Source organism: Centroberyx affinis, unplaced genomic scaffold, assembly GCF_046629955.1.
Source record: "Centroberyx affinis isolate AG114_WGS23_722 - 3 ecotype Tasmania unplaced genomic scaffold, CSIRO-AGI_Caff_v1 ptg000334l_1, whole genome shotgun sequence".
Lineage (NCBI taxonomy): Eukaryota > Metazoa > Chordata > Actinopteri > Beryciformes > Berycidae > Centroberyx > Centroberyx affinis.
This window is the reverse complement of record NW_027279009.1, coordinates 21,191-38,873: the sequence shown is the minus strand read 5'-3', so window position 1 is coordinate 38,873 and position 17,683 is coordinate 21,191. Positions and strand designations below refer to the sequence as shown.

Sequence of the window (17,683 nt, the reverse complement as noted above, 5' to 3'; positions counted from 1 at the left end):
TGGATTCAACATATTTTCTTAATCTGGTTTTCCTTACCTAAAGTCGGGTTCACAACAGTTGTACAAGCATGGATCAGACCCCAAAGTCTCCCCCTCCCCATTCTTCCATTCCATTCATTCCTCTTCCATTCTCTGGACTCATCAAAAAAATCGTCCATCCATGTATCCATTTTTATGACCACCACCCCTGTCTGCCAGTGTACCTGTCAACCATGACACCCCAACAATATCTAGAGCCTTCAGTTTTTCTGGACGGATCTATCCAGAGCCTTCAGTATTTCAGGACCCCTGGTGCTTTGTCACGGTTGAGTTTTCTGACTAACTCTCCTAAGGAGATGCTCAGATGCTCCAGAATCTTCTTGCGCTGCCTCCAACAGAGGGCATGTCTGTTGGGTTTAGGAGTTCCTCAAAGTGTTCCGTACACTTTCTGGGTGGGGTCCTGGAGATGGCTCCAAGAACAGCCTACGTAGGTGATGTCCTGCCTTCCCCTAGTCCTTAAATGATTTGCGAGAATCTCTTTGAGGCTGCCCGAAAGTCATTCTCCATAGCCTCTTCAGAAGCATAACATGAAATGGACTTAAGAGGCCACTTTTGAATTCATAATACTGTTTAATTATATTTTCTATCTAATTGATCTGATTAGCAAGTAAGACAGTGTGTGACAGTGTGTGAACACACAAAGTACTCTGGAGAAGCATGGGTACATTGGGGCAGCCGGGGGCATCACCTCCCAAGTGGGCCTCATGTTGTCCCCCTTTACTGCATACGGCATATCGAACACCACCGACATGGTCGACCAGTCCAGTGATCGCCGAGCCATCAGAGGCACCATCAAATAATTTAGTGAGAAGATGAACTCTGTGACATCTCCTCAGGAAATTAGCGAGGGTTTGGAAGTGCTGGGGCAGAACGTTGACTCACTTGACATTGAGGGTTGCTGAGTCAGTTCAGAGACAATCAGTCACTTCAGGTCCTGGCTGGGACGTGCCCAGGGAGTGTCGCAGAGCTGGCTTGCCTGGTTTGTGTGGTGAAACTTGACTACTGCCAGTGTACTTTGTGTGCCAAAGACAGCCACATATATGCTTTATTTGTGACAATTGATTGGCAGTTGACATTGATGCCAAAGAAAATAAAATTCCAAAATATTAGGGAGGTGAAAGCAGCAGAGGCGACATGTGAAAAGAGCAGGCTGGTACTGGTGGAGACCGAGTCTTACTCTGAGCTAGAGCCAGTCTGATCCACAGGCTAAAAAAAATCTAATCTGAGACCATGAAAATCATCCAGTCAATTACACAGACAGTTGAAAAACTACAGGAAATTGTAGATGAGCTCAGTGAAGTAAAATCTCTTAATTTGAACAATAATACTTCTTTGATTATGGTGAGGAGTGATAAGCCTAATGCCTGTTATTAATGTTATTTCTTAAAGGTTCAGGATTGATTACATGGTCATGTATCATAATGTACTCATTATTCTTAAAATTGTTAATATAATTACATTGTAATGATTTCCAAATTATAGTTGACTGCTGATGTTGGCTTTCATGTGAATGTGATTATGTAGATTTTGATTGCAACTGTATTCCTGGTGTTTGTATAAATTGAATCTAAAAACATCAGTGAATTAATGAATTAGTGTTGTGGGAAAGATTATATATCCATCAACCAATGTGTATTACATTGACCAATCTCTACATTAAACAAGAGATTCAACCAAGAATTGTATAAGTGTGGCCCATATCTACTTTAGGAATATTAATATTAATGTATTTTAGGTACCTTATCATTTTTATTATTATTATTATTATTTTCAATTAAGTAGAGTTGAGGCCTAAATAGGCCTATATTAATAATATGGTGACAGATGGAGGTCTCCTTATAGTAGCCTAAACCAATCAACTATAAATAATGTGGTGCAGTTGGCAGGTAGGGCTTGAGGTCCTGTATTTACAGCAATTTAAAAAATGACTTTTCCAGATATTAATGCAACAACAGACAATGAACACAAGGGGTCACTGTTGAACTGCTGCAGTGGAATCAATAAAATGAATCCCATTTCTCACAGCATACTTTCATTTTAGCCATCTAAACACAAGGATTAGTGCTAAAAATTAGCCATCAATATATGAGGCCTCCTACTATTGTGCATTAAAGCAATATCAGAGGTAACAAACAGTGAGGCCACAGCAACTTAAACCAGCAAGTTTTTTTTTTTTTTTTTATTGACCAAGATCACCATGCTATAAACATCTCACCTCTGTGCTGGATTGCATTAACAGTGGTGGAAAGAAAACACAATAAATCATAAATACAGTAAATTAAAAGTTTAATTCCAAAATGGGATATTGCCATTTGATCAAAGAAAAAAAACATCTATTCCTTCAAAATGATTGACAGCACAAACTTTAAAATTATGCTACTTTCTAAAGGATAATGAGTGACTTAAGTCATTCATTGGCGAAATGATAACACTGGACTGGAGCCTGTATATTTTAGGGATGTTGAGTGATGAATTTAAGGTAATGATGGATACATACAACATTTATCACTGTAAGACTGAAGTTAGATGAGACCAAACACTGAACTTTAGATCCCAATTGAACTTTTTTTTTTTTTCTTCTAGAAACTGTATGAAGACCCTGAGTAAATCTGACTACTGTAACTGCTGTGCCACAGTTTCATTTTCAACCAATCTTAACCCCTTACATAATTTATTTCCTGCCTAAAATCAGAGTAATACTTGTTATAGGCCTAACCTGAGAGACCACCAATTGGGTTGGACATGGTCCAGTCAGGCCTGGTTCAAATAGTATTTGCAAATAATTCATATGGTTTGTTTCAGTCCTATTTTAATGCCAGATGGGTGGGGTTTTCCACAAAAGGGCAATCACTGACTGCCAGTAGGTTGAGACAATCCCAGGAAAGTATTTGTAAGTCAGTCTAATATACTTCTCTGTAACTGCTTACCTGACACTCTGAACTGTCCCGATGGAGTAAACTCCACTTAGGTTGAAACTAAACTGACGAAATATTTGCTACTATACGATTTGGTACCATGTCTGTTCCCTATAACAAAAATAGTAGAGTAGTTATTTTCCTTGAATCTGACACTAAAATAGTCTCTCTAAGTCTTTTCTGACATTTAGGTATATATACAGTATCTATCTATCTATCTATCTATCTATCTATCTATATATAACCTATATATAGCTTGCATAGTCTTTTCACACACATTTTAGCTGTTAATCCTAATAAAGACTTGATTTTTATTTTTTAGAGTTTTTTTTTTCTTTTTAATGCCGCGACCCCTTTCACTCAAAATAAATCAAATGAAGCTTAATTAGCCATATACTTAACTTTAAAACTTAATTAGCGGCCATTGCCATTGCGAATCAAGAACGTGCAATTTCACCGACACACGAGCAATAAAAACAACATCAGAGGTTTTTTGGGTTTTTTTTTTTTGCAATTAACGCCTGGGTGGGGTAACAGCGTTTCATTGTCTATTCATTTATTTTACTCCGGGGGGGAAAAATGGAAAGTTTGAGAGGGAGAGAGGGACTGTAGTGCTCTTGTTAGGTGAGGGGAGAGGGAGGGAGGGGGGTGGGAGTGCATGGGACTGACGAAGGGGGGGGGTGCAGTTTGTACATTCCCAGGCTGGGAAATAGCGGCGAGTCGGGAATAGAAGAAGGGAGGACCATAACTGTTTGAGCGCAGAGAGCGTAAAAAATAAGAAATCTTTGCGGAAAAAAAAAAAAAAAAAATCACACAGATTGTACGGGAAGTAACGGAGGCTATGTGATAATAGTCGCTTAGATAAGAAGTGAGGGGAGAAAGTGCCTTGCAGAGAATGCAGAGAGGAAGCGAATCCAGGAAAGGAGCTGAGGACTATGTAGGAATTCCTGACTGAAGTCATGGTAAGTCCCCTTTTTAAAGCTGTGCAGGGCTGGGAATTTAGGCTGAAAAATAAGGTAACTTGTCTGGTAAAGAAGGGACACTATTATTGTTTATATAGAGGACAAATCACCAAATATTCCTTTAGAGACTTAAAGTGTTTCTGTTTCTTAGTGAGTTTATACTGACTTTTCTCTACTGTTCTTGATGGTATTTTTTATGTCTTATAATGTTACCATAAGTTTTTCTGTGGTTTAGTTTTTGACCTAGTATGATGTAGAAAACGTTTGGCTGTGATATATGTATGTTTGTCAAGTTAATTTAGGATATAGCTCTTTTTCAATAACCATATAGGAGTATCGAGTACAGACAAACAATCTTTTCTACTCTTGCACTTCAGTTTCATCACACACTTCTCATGAAAGCATGCATGGGATTTGGGAGGCTCATTCAGTAGCTGTAACTCTCAGCTTATTGCTCGCTAAGCTGTCAGACCCTAATGGCAGCGAATTATAACGACAAGATTCAAATTGTGTGATTTTGTAGAGAGGGAATCGGGGATTTTGTTTACCATCTCCACCCACTCATGGTCTGATCAGAGTGACAGACAGACAGATAGACAGACAGAGAAAAAGGCAGCTGGACAGAAAGACACACACACACACACACACACACACACACACACACACACCCAGGAAGGCACAGAAAGTGACACACAGAGAGCAAGGCAGATTCAGCAAAGAAAGGAAGAAAGAAAGTGCGTGCCTGATTTAGATTATATTAGTGTTCCCGCTTCTGTGTGCGGGTGGAGCAGGGTGGAGCAGTTTGGCAGGGAGAGGGAAAGACAGACAGACGGAGAGAAAGAAAGAGAGAGAGAGAGAGAGAGAGAGAGAGAGAGAGAGAGAGAGCTGAAGTGGGAAAGAGCGGAATAAAAGAGGGGGGTAGGGTTACTTTTTATTTTAGGAGACTTGGACAGCAGCGACAGTGGTTTCGGTGATGCCGCATTTTCCACATTGGACCTGAGAGAAAAGGGGAGAGAGAGAGAGAGAGAGAGAGAGAGAGAGAGAGAGAGAGAGAGAGAGAGAGAGAGAGAACAAGGGATGGCATGGACTTCAGGGAAGGGAGAACATGTGCAACAGAGTTTCTTCTGCCTCTACACCCAAATGGGAAAGTTTTGAGAAAAAGGGCTAGGGATGGAAAACAGTAACACATGTACACCACACAGACAGGCACGTGCACACACACACACACACACACACAAACACACGCACACGCACGCACACACACACACACACACAGCAAAATCATTAGTGGTAATTTATCTCTGAAAGTGTAAAAATCAACATTTTGCCTTTAATAACACTGGCACATTTGTTGTGCATGCTGTAACATATGCACGTGTTCAAATGCATCAGTACAAGCATAAGCGCACACACACACACACACACACACACACACACACACACACACACACACACACACAGCAGTGCCCCTTTGCCCATAATCTGTGACAGAGGGTATTTCCCTTCCCTCTGTCTCCTCTCCACTGATTTTGAAACACTCTAGTCCAGCCAGCCAGCCAGCCAGCCAATCAACACACTGATCCCAAAAACCTACTCTGATGAAAGTTGGCAAAAAATTCTCTGTGTTTGTTTTAACCTGCTTGGAGTACCAGATGGGTGGGGCTTACAGCATTAGAACAATCCAGATAGTGTTAGCTAAATTGTCAATCACAGAAATGTATCCCCAAAGTGACTTTCTGTAGCCTATATGCAGACCAAGGGTCAAAGGGTCATTGGGTGTGTTTCGGAGACAAGCATCTGAGCAGCTTCTCAGTTTGTTTAACATTGTTTACGGAGACTGATTTTGTATTTGAACATGTTCCTCATTTCATTTTGCTCATAATCCATAAGCATAATATATGGAAAACTAAATCTTAATTAACATAATATCGTGCTTTACTAGTGAGCTAGTTAAGTGGCTACAGCTATTTGGATGTGATGGAGTTAGGCTTGTTACTTGTTTAGCTAACCAGAGTTTAAGTTAGCATCAAGTATTTTAGGCTTCGTCCGGTAACGTCCAGGAAGACCAACAGTCTCTAGCTTTAACCAAATGTGATTGGTCCTTGTACTGCGATCGTCGTTCTCATTTGTAGAATACGAAACTTTTCGCGGCCCTTGTTCGCATCGCCACCTATCCCATCATGCCATGCTCACATGGTTATTCGCCTCTCACAGACGACGAACTGTTCGCCTCGTGAAAAAATCACGTCTGGTGTGCAGCTTGCCTTACTGTACGGTCCTCTGCAGCAAACTCCACCAGTCTGGCACTTCAGTAGGCTAAAACAAGCCATAAAACGTCTTTGCCTGTTTGACCCCGGTCTGGTTAGATTATACAGGAAGATTTAGGAGAGGAAATCAGTCTCTTAGAGGCTCTCCTCTTTCTTCCTCTTTGTCCTCTTTTCCCTTTGTCTGTCTGCCTCTTTTTTTTCTGTCTCCCTCTCTACACCTCCCCTCTCCTATCCTCTCTGCCTCTAGTCTTCCCCCCACCACCTCCCACCCCCTTCCCTCCCTTCTGCTCTTCCTCTCTCTCTCTCTCTCTCTCTCTCTCTCTCTCTCTCTCTCTCTCTCTCTCCCTCTCTCCCGGTCATGTACCGTAGGGTCTACATCTGGTTTCTATCATGGCTGCTGCTGCTCTTGTTTCCCATCGATCTCTCCCACTGGTCAGCCTCCTCCTCCTTTTCTCTCTCCCTCTCCCTGTCTGACTCTCTAGCTCTCTCTCTCTCTCTGTTTCTCTCTCTCTTTGTTTCTCACTCACTCTCTCCTCCTCTCCTCAGTAAGCTTAATTCAAGTATTATGTGTATTCCAGCCACTCTTTCCCTTCCTCACAAGTCACTCACATTCCCAATTATCCCTATCTTCTGCATCTGACTCTCCCTCTCTCTCTCTCTCTCTCTCTCTCTCTCTCTCACTATGCCAAGCATCTGTTTGTCTGTTTGGAGGACTACTGCGGCCTCTTCCATTTCAGTCTGCGTCCAGCAGAGAAACACAGGAAGTCTGACGGAAGAGTGACACATGCTGATTCTGTACCGTGTCTCCATATTCGCCACACACACACACACACACACACACACACACACACACACACACACACACACCATTCGCCCACCCACATACACTCAACGTCCATACAGACCGGAATACTGCACTCACACAGCTGGTACATGAACACACACACACCTTTTCCAAAAGAGGACTTTCAGGGGATGTAACACACCCTCTGGCGGCCATATTGGAGGTCCTCAGCTCTTAGCAACAGTGGCTGTAAACAGCTGATTGTGTTTCGAAACGTACAACTTGTCCGTCTCAACAGAACTGAATAGACATGATTACTTTGTACTAATTTGTACTTTTGACCGAGAACTGATCATTTTACCACTGATAAATCTCATAAATTTTGTGTTTAGGCTAGATAATGTCAAGCAAATCATAGTAGGCTATCTGGTTAGCCAACTATCTCTGTCTTCTTGTAAACACATCTCATTTGTGCATTAGCTAATGTATCTAGTAGAATCTAGCCTAGTAGCCTAGTGGCTATAGTTGTGGCTATAGTATGTTATTGGATGCTTTGCAGAATTAACCTGCTGGTTATATTTAGCTAGCTAACAATGCCAAAAAAAACAGTGTGCTCAGGTTAACTAAGCTGCAGCTACAACTCAGAGTGTAACCTGAATTTGGAAACAAAAGTACCTGATATTCACTTTTGCTAAGGTTACTCTACACTCACACCACAACAATCTTTTTCAGGTAGCTATCTCTCTTTTTCGAGCCCAGTTGTCATACAGTTAGCCATTATTTACGTATCGCCAATTCTCCAGTAGTGTACTGTGATGGACTGGCGAACCTGCCTTCCGCCCAAATGCATGGTGGGACAGGCTCCAGCGCCCCCGTGACCCTGAGTAGGAATAATAAGCGGGTCTGGAAAATGAATGAATGAATGAATGAATTCTCCAGTGGACCTCCAAGATGGTACCAAACATATTGATGGGAGATTTGTGAGGCAACTGCAAAGCCTCTATACCAGATACCTGAGTAGCATTAGCATTGAGTGTCATATTCCAAACTGGATAACACACTCGCAGCCACTTCAGGAGGAGGCACCCACTTTTACATGAGACTCTCTTCCTGTCTAGGCATCTGAATATAGTAACCTAGTTTACAAATCTAATCAGGGCTACTTTGTTTCATGTGCACTTATGGGTCTGGGAAAGACAAGAACAGTGTCTGATTGCATTTGGATGCACTGGTAGGCTATAGACGATAATCGAGTACAACACTACATGAATCAACTTGACCCTTTAAACCGACAAAACTCATGACATAGATTTATTACTGAAATTATAAGCATTAGAGTTCACCGTGAAAATATGCAGTGTTATACAACAGTTAGTTCCGGTTAGTTCGAGTAAGTTGATTGGACAGGAGGCATTCCATGAGTGCCGACATACAGTATAACAGCAGTGGGACGTTTTACTATATGTATCACTCCGCTTTACAGGTGTTCTAGCATAAACAATTTATGTGTTGCTTGGCAACACTTGGTAGTGGAATCCTGAGGGGGCTGCTTTTTTGTTGGCGGAGACGAATAAAAGACAAAAATCATAATCCGTTATCTCAAATTACCATTACTTGATAAATAGCGTTGTTTAGAGAACTGTTGTATAAAACCAATATCACACTCAAGGTCATGCTGTTATACTGTATATCACCACAGCTGTAATTATATCTTCAACACTCGGCCTGCAGCCTCACATAACAGCACTCCCTCTCGTGTGATATTGCTTAATTATGTTTTAAACTGATAGCTTTTTGGTGACTCAACTTACGCCTGTGGGAATAATCAAATTGTCATGTGCAGAGTTCAGGTTGAGCAGGTTGTGTTGAATCGGCGCACCAAGTTGGGTAACGCTCACAGCAATGTACGTGACCTTCTAGTAGCAGCATCACTCTTTCCCTCCCTAACATAAGACTTAAATCCCAAAGTGTATGTGAGTGATTGCGCTTCCAGATTGAAATTCCATTCTTTGGATATTAGCAGCGATATATCCTGTTGAAACTTTGTCTACAGGCATGGATACACAGAGAGCCAGTTAAGCAAAAAGAGGGGGTGGGGTGGGGGGGTGCTAGTGGTGTACAATTGTACCTTGCTCATCCAAACCAAATATTATTTCAGGTTAGCTATGTTGAGGTTTGCATATTTGTCTGTCCCCACTATCAGCAGATTATAAAACTGTAGGACTGAAAACTCTGTGATGCTAACAAGCATGAAGAAAGACTGCTGCAGAGTTAGATACACCCTGCATGCACCTGAGTGGCCCATTTACTCTATATCTATATATCTATACTTAAGCCATGACACTGAATGAGTGTTTCGTTGTGGTGTGGACTTTGCAGGACCAGATGGGCTCAAATTGCAAAGTCGTTCCCATGCAACGTGAAGATATTGGACAGATTAAGTGTTTGGGAAAGACCTCAACTACTATTTGACCACAGGTTTCCCCGAACCATCAATAAGGAAATTCCTTTAGATTGGCTAATGTCACTTATAGTCAGTGTTATAATACATAAAGCAAAGGGTCTTCACTAAGAAAAGAGGTTGAATCAACTTGAATCGTTTAAAAGGATACCAGCAAGTGTCCAATAGGTCAGCAAGGCAAGGTTTAGACTTTACTTTACTTTACCTTCAGTCTCTGTGTTGAATTAACTCAAGTCTTGCGGGATGCTTAAACAAAAGGGCTTGAGTCTAAGAGGAAGCTCCTGCTGGCTCGCCTTGCAATCCAGCGAACCCCCCACTGTGCTTTTACTAGACTCAGTATGTTCTGTCAGTGAGCCAGGAGGCTGTTTAAAAGCTCCTTTACTACCACTACACCTATTACACATGCTCTCTGACAGACTGTTGTTTACTATAGTCCAAGCACGGTGTAAATAATGTATACAGCCTTACACAGACTCTAATGTGTCTACCTTTGAATCTACCTTTGTATATCAAATAGGTGGCAGAGATGAGTTCTGTTAGAGTATATAAAGCGAGATTTTGACGCATGGTTTCTTTGTAAAAGTATTGATCCAGTATGTATTAGTCTTGGATACATCGTTATACATATCTGAGTGTGTCTGCTATGATTGTTTGTACAAACGTCTGTGAAGACAGTTGCATGTCTTATGCTACAAATCTCTCTCTTCCATGCTTTATCACTGGTTGTCAATCAACCCATATCAGCGGTCCTGCAAAAATTTCCCACAATAAGTTATTTCATCTAGTATTGAATCTTATTTTCTTAAAATAAGTTAATTAATCTGCTAGTGGGGTGAGGTAATTTCACATATCTCCAATGCAAATAATCTTGTTTCAAGGATTTACTGGAATCAGGTGTAATTTTCTTGATACTGGTGGAGTGATCTGCCTTTTTCTGCAAGAAAAAGGCAGATCAAGATAATAACACTTGAAGATAATAACACTTTTTTAAAGATAGTAACACTTGAAGATAATAACACTTTTTTCAAGATAATAACACTTGAAAAAGTATAGCTGCATTGGAAGCAAGTGTAATTATCTCACCTCACTGGCAGAATGTTTCACTTATTTTGAGAAAAATCTGTTTTTTAGACTGAACATAACACTTAATGTCTTGTTAAGGTGGACTTTTTTTATGCAGTGTGGTTTCCAAACAAAAGGATTTTAGTACTTTTACTTTTGTTTCACTGAAAGCCGGTGGACTAAGACGACCCTTGAGCTAAAGCTTCTGGAAAACGTAACCGTGTTCAGCATGGCAACATTTATGTAAGTTTTGTCATCTGTTTGCTCCAAAGTTACCGCATAGCTCCCATCCAAAATTCTCTGTTACTATGGAAAAATAAAGCTGCCTGAATATGAGCCCAATGCCACCGTGCCAGTAGTGCCATTAGGGTTGAAGTCACAGTTGAAAAATTCCCTTGGCTAGGCAGCCAACACGGCGGCTGGGGAATCGGACCTAACAGCTCCTGTGTCTGAACTTGAACCATTACAATCAATTAAGGCGCTGACCCTGACCTCAGCTGAGCAGGTCTCCAACCGTTTCTGAGTTCTCTACTTTGTGTGCAAACTCCTGACTTTCTCCTCCCTATTTCTCAGCCCTCTGTTTTGAAACCCCCACACTTCCAGTGGCTTTTTTTCCCCTTTATTTTCCACCCTATTCCTATAGTTTGTTGTTCTTTCTCTTCACTAGTCCCAACATTTCCATTCTTCTCCCTCTCTCTTCCAGACCTGGGTCAAATAGTAATTGCAAATAAGTCTCAACATTTGTTTTAACCTCCTTTGAATACCTGATTTGTGTTTTGGGTTTATTGCATCAGGGCAATTCAGATATAGTTGTCAGTCATAGGAAAGCATACTAAAATTGATTTTCAAATACTTTCCTGTGATGGTCTAAACTTTGTGGTATTCATTTGTATTGTCCTATTCATAAAACCTCACCCATCTGTAAGCTAAAACAAACCATAAAAAATGATTTGCAAATGCCTTTGAACCCAGGTCTTCCTTCTTCCACAACCCCCGCACCACTAGCTCATTCCCTCCTGGCCCTCTCTCCTTTTTCCTACAATCTGTTCTCCCATTCTGTGTTTTCTCATTCTCCCATGGCTTTCTATCCATCCTCTGGGTTTTGTAGTTATTCAGCACAATATGCCGTCTGTTGAAGAGAATCCCAACATAATTGTTGTCAGATGACGTTCAGAGAGTCGGATCGAGGTGAAACAAAGAAAGTTGGGTAAAAGAGGAGATGGGGGGGGGGGGGGGGGGGGACCAGGGAGGGGGATGAAAACGATAGAGAGAAAGAGAGAGAGAGAGAGTAGATGGGAGGTTGGAGAGGAAATCAGGAGGGAGGGGAAAGAGAAAGAAAGAGGTTGGAAAAGAGAGAAAAAAAGTTACAGGTTACCATGCCAACAGTCCAGTAGAAAAATAAACACTGTATGTGTTGCGTGCTCTGCTCTGTCACCCTCCACCTCACTGGCAGGCCTAGTGTTATGATGTGTTTGTGTGTGTGTGCGCGCGTGCGTGCGTGTGTGTGTGTGTGCCAGTGAATGTGTGTATGTGCATGCAACTGTGCATGCATATATGGGTCCATACATTCATATTAGTTTTTTTATGGCCTTTGTTGATGTGTGTGTGTGTGTGTGTGTGTGTGTGCGCATGTGTGTGCCTGTGCTTGCATGCACATGCATGCATGTAAGTGACTGAGGGAGCGAGTGTCGGGTATTAGGGAGTTAACATGCTGCAGTGGTCCGTCTCTTTGTTCAGGGGGTTCCTACATTCACTGGGCCTTGGAGGAAATGTTTGACACTCCCCAGACCGTACAACAGGAAGTTGAAAGTGGAGTATGTGTGTGTTTGTCTGTCTGTGTGTGTGTGTGTGTGTGTGTGTGTGTGTGTGTGTGTGTGTGTGTGTGTGTGATTGCGTGTGTGTGTGTGTGTGTGTGTGTGTGTCAGTGTATGAGCGAGACAAGCTGGCTGTTAAACACAAACACAGACATTGCAGAGTTCATTCAGTGTCCGGTTATGGATTAACTCTTTGCTTACCATTTTTTTACCTCCTTCTCTCCCTCTCCCTCTCTCTCTCTCTCTCTCTCTCTCTCTCTCTCTCTCTCTCTCTCTCTCTCTCTCGCTCTCTCTCTCGCTCTCTCAGGGTTCGGAGGCAGTGGAGGATTGTGTGCAGGGGGCGCTCTCATCTCTTTACCCTCCCTTTGAGAGCACCGCCCCACCTCTCCTCTCCCAGGTACATCTCACAAACACACACATATTTATTCAAGTCATACATATGTGATTACAGTGCACATGGGAGCAGATTGCATTGGTGCATTGCCTTCCCCAGATATGGTAACTGCTCCTAGTAGCCGAGCTTGTGGAAATGACCTATACCACGAAATACTGGCACGATTGCCACGTTCACGTCATCTCAGATTTACCGTAAATACGAGCTGCTGACTAGGAAAAACTTCCTAATGGTGATTACAAGTAAGATGTGGGAATGTTTTTGAGGCTCCAATATCTTCCACTTGGCGTTGTGAAAGTTGTGAAAGTATGTCAACACACGCAGGAAACATGGCAGTGAATCCACCAGTGAATCCATGTTGGCAAAGCTGATCAAAATCCAATTTATCAGTTATATTCACAGTAATACAATCAACTCCACTTATAAAACGTGAACAATATCTGCTGCAGTTCATTAATGGTTGTTTTTGAAGTAAGTTGTCAATGACAACAGTTGTCCTAGTAGCTCAACCCAAGGTTCCTATAATTTTTTTTTCCTGATGAGGTTTTCATGTGATTAAGCGCTATACAAATAAACTTGACTTGACTTGACCTTACGATTGCCATCTTGGATGTGGGTGGTCCAGCGAGTTAAACACGTAGCAGCGAGATGTCATCCCGTTCTTCTGCTTCTCCTGATATGACGTGAATGTGGCATAAAAACCGGCCCACACATTTGCAATAATTTAACAGTAAAAATCTCTCATATCGCTGTTATCATGTGAAAACATCTTGGTGAATTTCATGTTTTAATTTTTGGATTACATGCTCCTCTATGGGTTGGGAAAATTCTACCATCCTTGGTATTATGAAACACTTTCGAAATCCATTGGATCCATTGAAAACAAGTTGATATTTTGGAGAAGTTATGTTTTCACCGGACAGCGATGATATGTGAAGTCTATGGCATTTTGTTCTGATAGCCATCATGCCCCTTTTAATGAGCTGCATCCATCCATGTTCACTGAAGTGTTTGTTCCTGTTTGCATATTTGTGCAGGTCTTCTCGGTCCTTGAGTCGACCTATCAACATGACAGTCTTCGCTACCTCTTGGACTACTTCGTCCCTGCCAAGCATCTCCTGCACAAACTCCAGCAGCACGCCTGCGTGAGTCCCAATTTACAAACACTGCGGATTAGAACACACACATAGCTGTATAATCAGAAGCAGAGTGAACCGTCAAATCCAATAACTGTTCAGGAATTTGATAGAAGTCTGTCTTCTTCTGGTTCTTTGTAGCTCAGTGGTAGAGCATAGCACTTTCACTGCCAAGGTTAGTGGCTTGATTCCCCTCTGAAAATGAATGCACCCTTTGTACCTTGAGGTGCTTTGGATCAAAGTGGCCACCAGGGTATTTTCATGTCTTGGTGACACTGGTGCAGATTCGTATTGTGAACTTAAAGAGTTTCACAGTATAGTGACCTCACATACAGTGCAAAGGGACAGTGCAAGACATTGAAAAGATAATACACACACTACACAGTACTACACATATTATAAACTACAATTTGGAGGTTCTATTCTGCTCTAAAACTCTACTTGGCTGGTAAAATAGTGAAAGCAGCTGGTGAAATTTAGGATTCACCAGCCACTGTGGCCTGTAGACAGAAGAGGTAGTTTCCTGCCCTGGAATTTGCACTGAATAGAGTGAGACACATGAAATAAATTCAAGTGAAGCATAAATAAATTAAGGAGTATTGGTTACAATTTGCAGACTCACGCTTCTATAATGTATGTGTACTCGTAAATGCACAAAAGCATATGCACACAAACATATGATATGGGATACATTATGCAAACACTGTACAAACAGGCGACTTTCACATCACACACTCTCTCTCTCTCTCTCTCTCTCTCTCTCTCTCACACACACTCTTGCACACACACACACACACACACAAAGACAAACAAATATGGTGCAGCACACACTGTTTAACACAAGCTCTGAGGCTCATTCTGACCACCAGCATTCCTCATATTATGACGTTCCTAGACGCACACACGCAAAGATAAACAACACACACTGTTTAACAAAAGGCTGGAGGCTAATTCTCATAGAAATTTCTCATATTTCCCTATGCATTTTTCCTAGACACACACACACACACACTGACACACACACACACATGCATTGTGAGCAAACTATGTTTTCATTGTCGCTGAGAGGAGCTGCCTGGGACGGGAGTTAGAGTGTGAGTCATGACAATAATTCTTTCCATATGTGACTGTGTTACTGCCGTGCACCGGGAGAGAGAGAGGGGAAAGAGAGAGAGAGAGAGAGAGAGAGAAGGAGAGACGTAGGAGGAGGAGAGAGAGAGTGGGGAAAAGAGAGAGTGAGTAACAGAGAAGGGGTGGGTGTGGGAGAATGAAGGAGAGAATGAACATGGCTTTCATTCACCGTGCTTGCGTGTGTGTGTGTGTGTGTGTGTGTGTTTACATGTGTGAGTGTGTGTGTGTATGTGTGTGTGGTGTGAGCCCGAAAAAGAGAAGACGCTGGAGGTTGCAGACTATAGTAGACTGATTGAGAAGTGGTTGAGAAATGGGAGGTGGGAAAGAGGGAGTGAACACTGGGGTACATTGAGGGAGAACGAGAAGGAGGGAGGGGGAGTGGAGAGAGAGAGAGAGAGTTATAGAATGTGGACTGACTCAAAAAAAAGACAAACGCAATCTTTTAAAGACAGGAAAAGTGACACATGTTTTATAATGCTCATATATCCTCCCAGACAAATTTTCCTTCCCTGGAACTTTGCCATACAGGCAAGGAAAGAGACAGAGGGAGGAATGAAGGGAAGAAATTGAATAAGGCAGAGAGAGAGAGAGAGAGAGAGAGAGAGAGAGAGAGAGGTAGAAAACGGGAGGTGGAGGGGAGGCTGAGCAAGGAATATAATTCGATCATGTCTCGTGAGTCAGGAGGGCACGGAGTGAGGAGTTGAGGAGGGGGGAGGGAGAAGCCCCGTGTCTGTGGATTATAGTATGTGACCGGGGACAGGCGAGAGAGGATCTGCATGAGTTTTACACCTCTGACTACATGAGAGGGGATATAGATCTATCTGGATTGATTAAGGTGGGAGCAGTGTTTGTATGAAGGTAGTTTTTATAAATAGATGTGGTGATTGTTGGTGCACAGGCCTACCAAGCCAGAGGCCTTCTCCCCTCCGCCCGAATTTAACTAACAAACTGAGTATGTGCTAAAAAGATTCTATTATTCGCTGTGCAACATGTGGGATGTTCTATATTTACATGTTGTTTAGTGTAGGTTATCACTATTTCTATTGATTTAGTCATTCATTTTCTCAATCTTACAGAGCCACTTGATGTGGTGTGTTGTGTTTGTCGCTCATGAACCAGTGGACTGTTTTGACGGTGGCCTGCTATTGTGAAGAGTTGGTCATCTGCATGTTTGTCTGACTCACACGCTGACTATCTACAGTTATCTAGTGTCTTCTCACTGTCATGCTAGCTAAGCTGTTTTACACTTTGTAAAACACTGAATAGCTCCCAATGAGTCACGCGTCTGAAATTTAATGTGGCATTGTCATTTGACCTTTTGAGCCTCTGCCTGAACTATTCAATACTGTTGACTAATGTGGCATTAGTTCTAGAAATTCTACTTGTTTGAATGACCAAGCGCACAACACAGCCGTGCAAACAGGCACAAACCGGCTCATGTGAGTCCTGGTTTGTGAATGGGTGAGACGTGTGTGTGTGTGTGTGTGTGTGTAACCTGTGCAAGCTATGATGACAACTGTGACCCACAAATTAGCCTATACTAGGGGTGTTTTTTGGGGGGATGAAACTCAAAAGACTACATTTCTAAAGGGCAGTGAGAGTGCATTAAGATTTGTTACATGTAAGATTTCATTTCATGCAGATTAAGTCTTAATATTTTTATTCTATACATTTAACATTGTTTCATCCTCTATCTCCATTCCCTCCTATATTTTTCGTCTCAGTCTCAGTACCTGGGTTGCTTGTTCCTCCACTCCGGCTGGCCCCTCTGTCTGGGTGAGAAAGTGGTCGTCCAGCTCTCCACCCTGGACTGGAGGCTCCTGCGCAGTACAGATTTCTACCTGCAGGTGGTCCCCTTCTCCACACGCTGTCCCCGGCTGGCCCTAAAGTGCCTGGCCCCTGGGGGGCGCACGGTCCAGGAAATCTTGGTACCCGAGTCACAGCACCCCCTGGTGTTCACCACCGAGTGGCTGCACAGCGTCAACAAGGAACGGGGCCACAAGAGAGAAGGTAAGGAAGGGTTTCCATGTTCGCAATACCGCCCCTAAAAAGTATTGCTATACTGCTCCCACAATTCAACTTCTGTTCTCCCAGATGGCCATATGTTTTTCACTTTCTAGCTAAGTCTCGAAGTTAAAAATCGCTGTATCTTCAAAAATTGCTGATCACAAATTTATATTGTTCATAAGGTCTTCTTAATGATTTAAGTGAGTATTAGGTTCATAACAACTTTTCAGGTGAAAAAGACAAGTTCCAGCTTTGCAGCCTGGCCAGAAAGTAACAACCGTGACGAAGAGGGCAAGAATGTGAATTGAGTTAGATGTATGCATGACTAGGAGATAGATGTTTATGGGAGAGGAGTGGCATTTGGAATTGCTACAGGAGAAGGGGGTGGAGGAGATATGGATAGCAATAGGCAGCAGGGTGGCAGAAACCGTCCCATAACCAGAAACCAGAAGGTTCAGTCCCAGCAACATTCATGTGTCCTGGTGAATTGTCCTTGAGCAAGATGCTCAACCCCTACCTGCTTGCTCATTATAAGTCACTCTGAATAAGAGCATTAGCTAAATTCACTAGAATGTAGAGTATGGCACTAGTACTGCTAGGGTTAGATATTCAATTCCCACAGAGGCCATCTATCCTAAAAATATGCACTCATGTGGCTGAAGGTGCCCACCAAATAGTGCAAAAGCTAAGGAAAGGCAGCATAATAAGTAA

General features: G+C 42.3%; 1 protein-coding gene across 1 annotated transcript in view; it reads left to right on the top strand.

Annotated features, from left to right (window-relative positions):
- Nucleotides 1-3,679: 3,679 nt before the first annotated feature.
- Nucleotides 3,680-17,683, top strand: part of arhgef40 (Rho guanine nucleotide exchange factor (GEF) 40) — a 32,765-nt gene continuing 18,761 nt past the window's right edge. Inside the window, exons 1-4 of the mRNA XM_071515274.1 lie at nucleotides 3,680-3,916; nucleotides 12,612-12,701; nucleotides 13,736-13,843; nucleotides 16,690-16,975. Coding sequence (XP_071371375.1) covers nucleotides 3,914-3,916; nucleotides 12,612-12,701; nucleotides 13,736-13,843; nucleotides 16,690-16,975 — 487 coding nt within the window. The 5' untranslated portion in view covers nucleotides 3,680-3,913. The remainder of the gene's footprint in view (nucleotides 3,917-12,611; nucleotides 12,702-13,735; nucleotides 13,844-16,689; nucleotides 16,976-17,683) is intronic.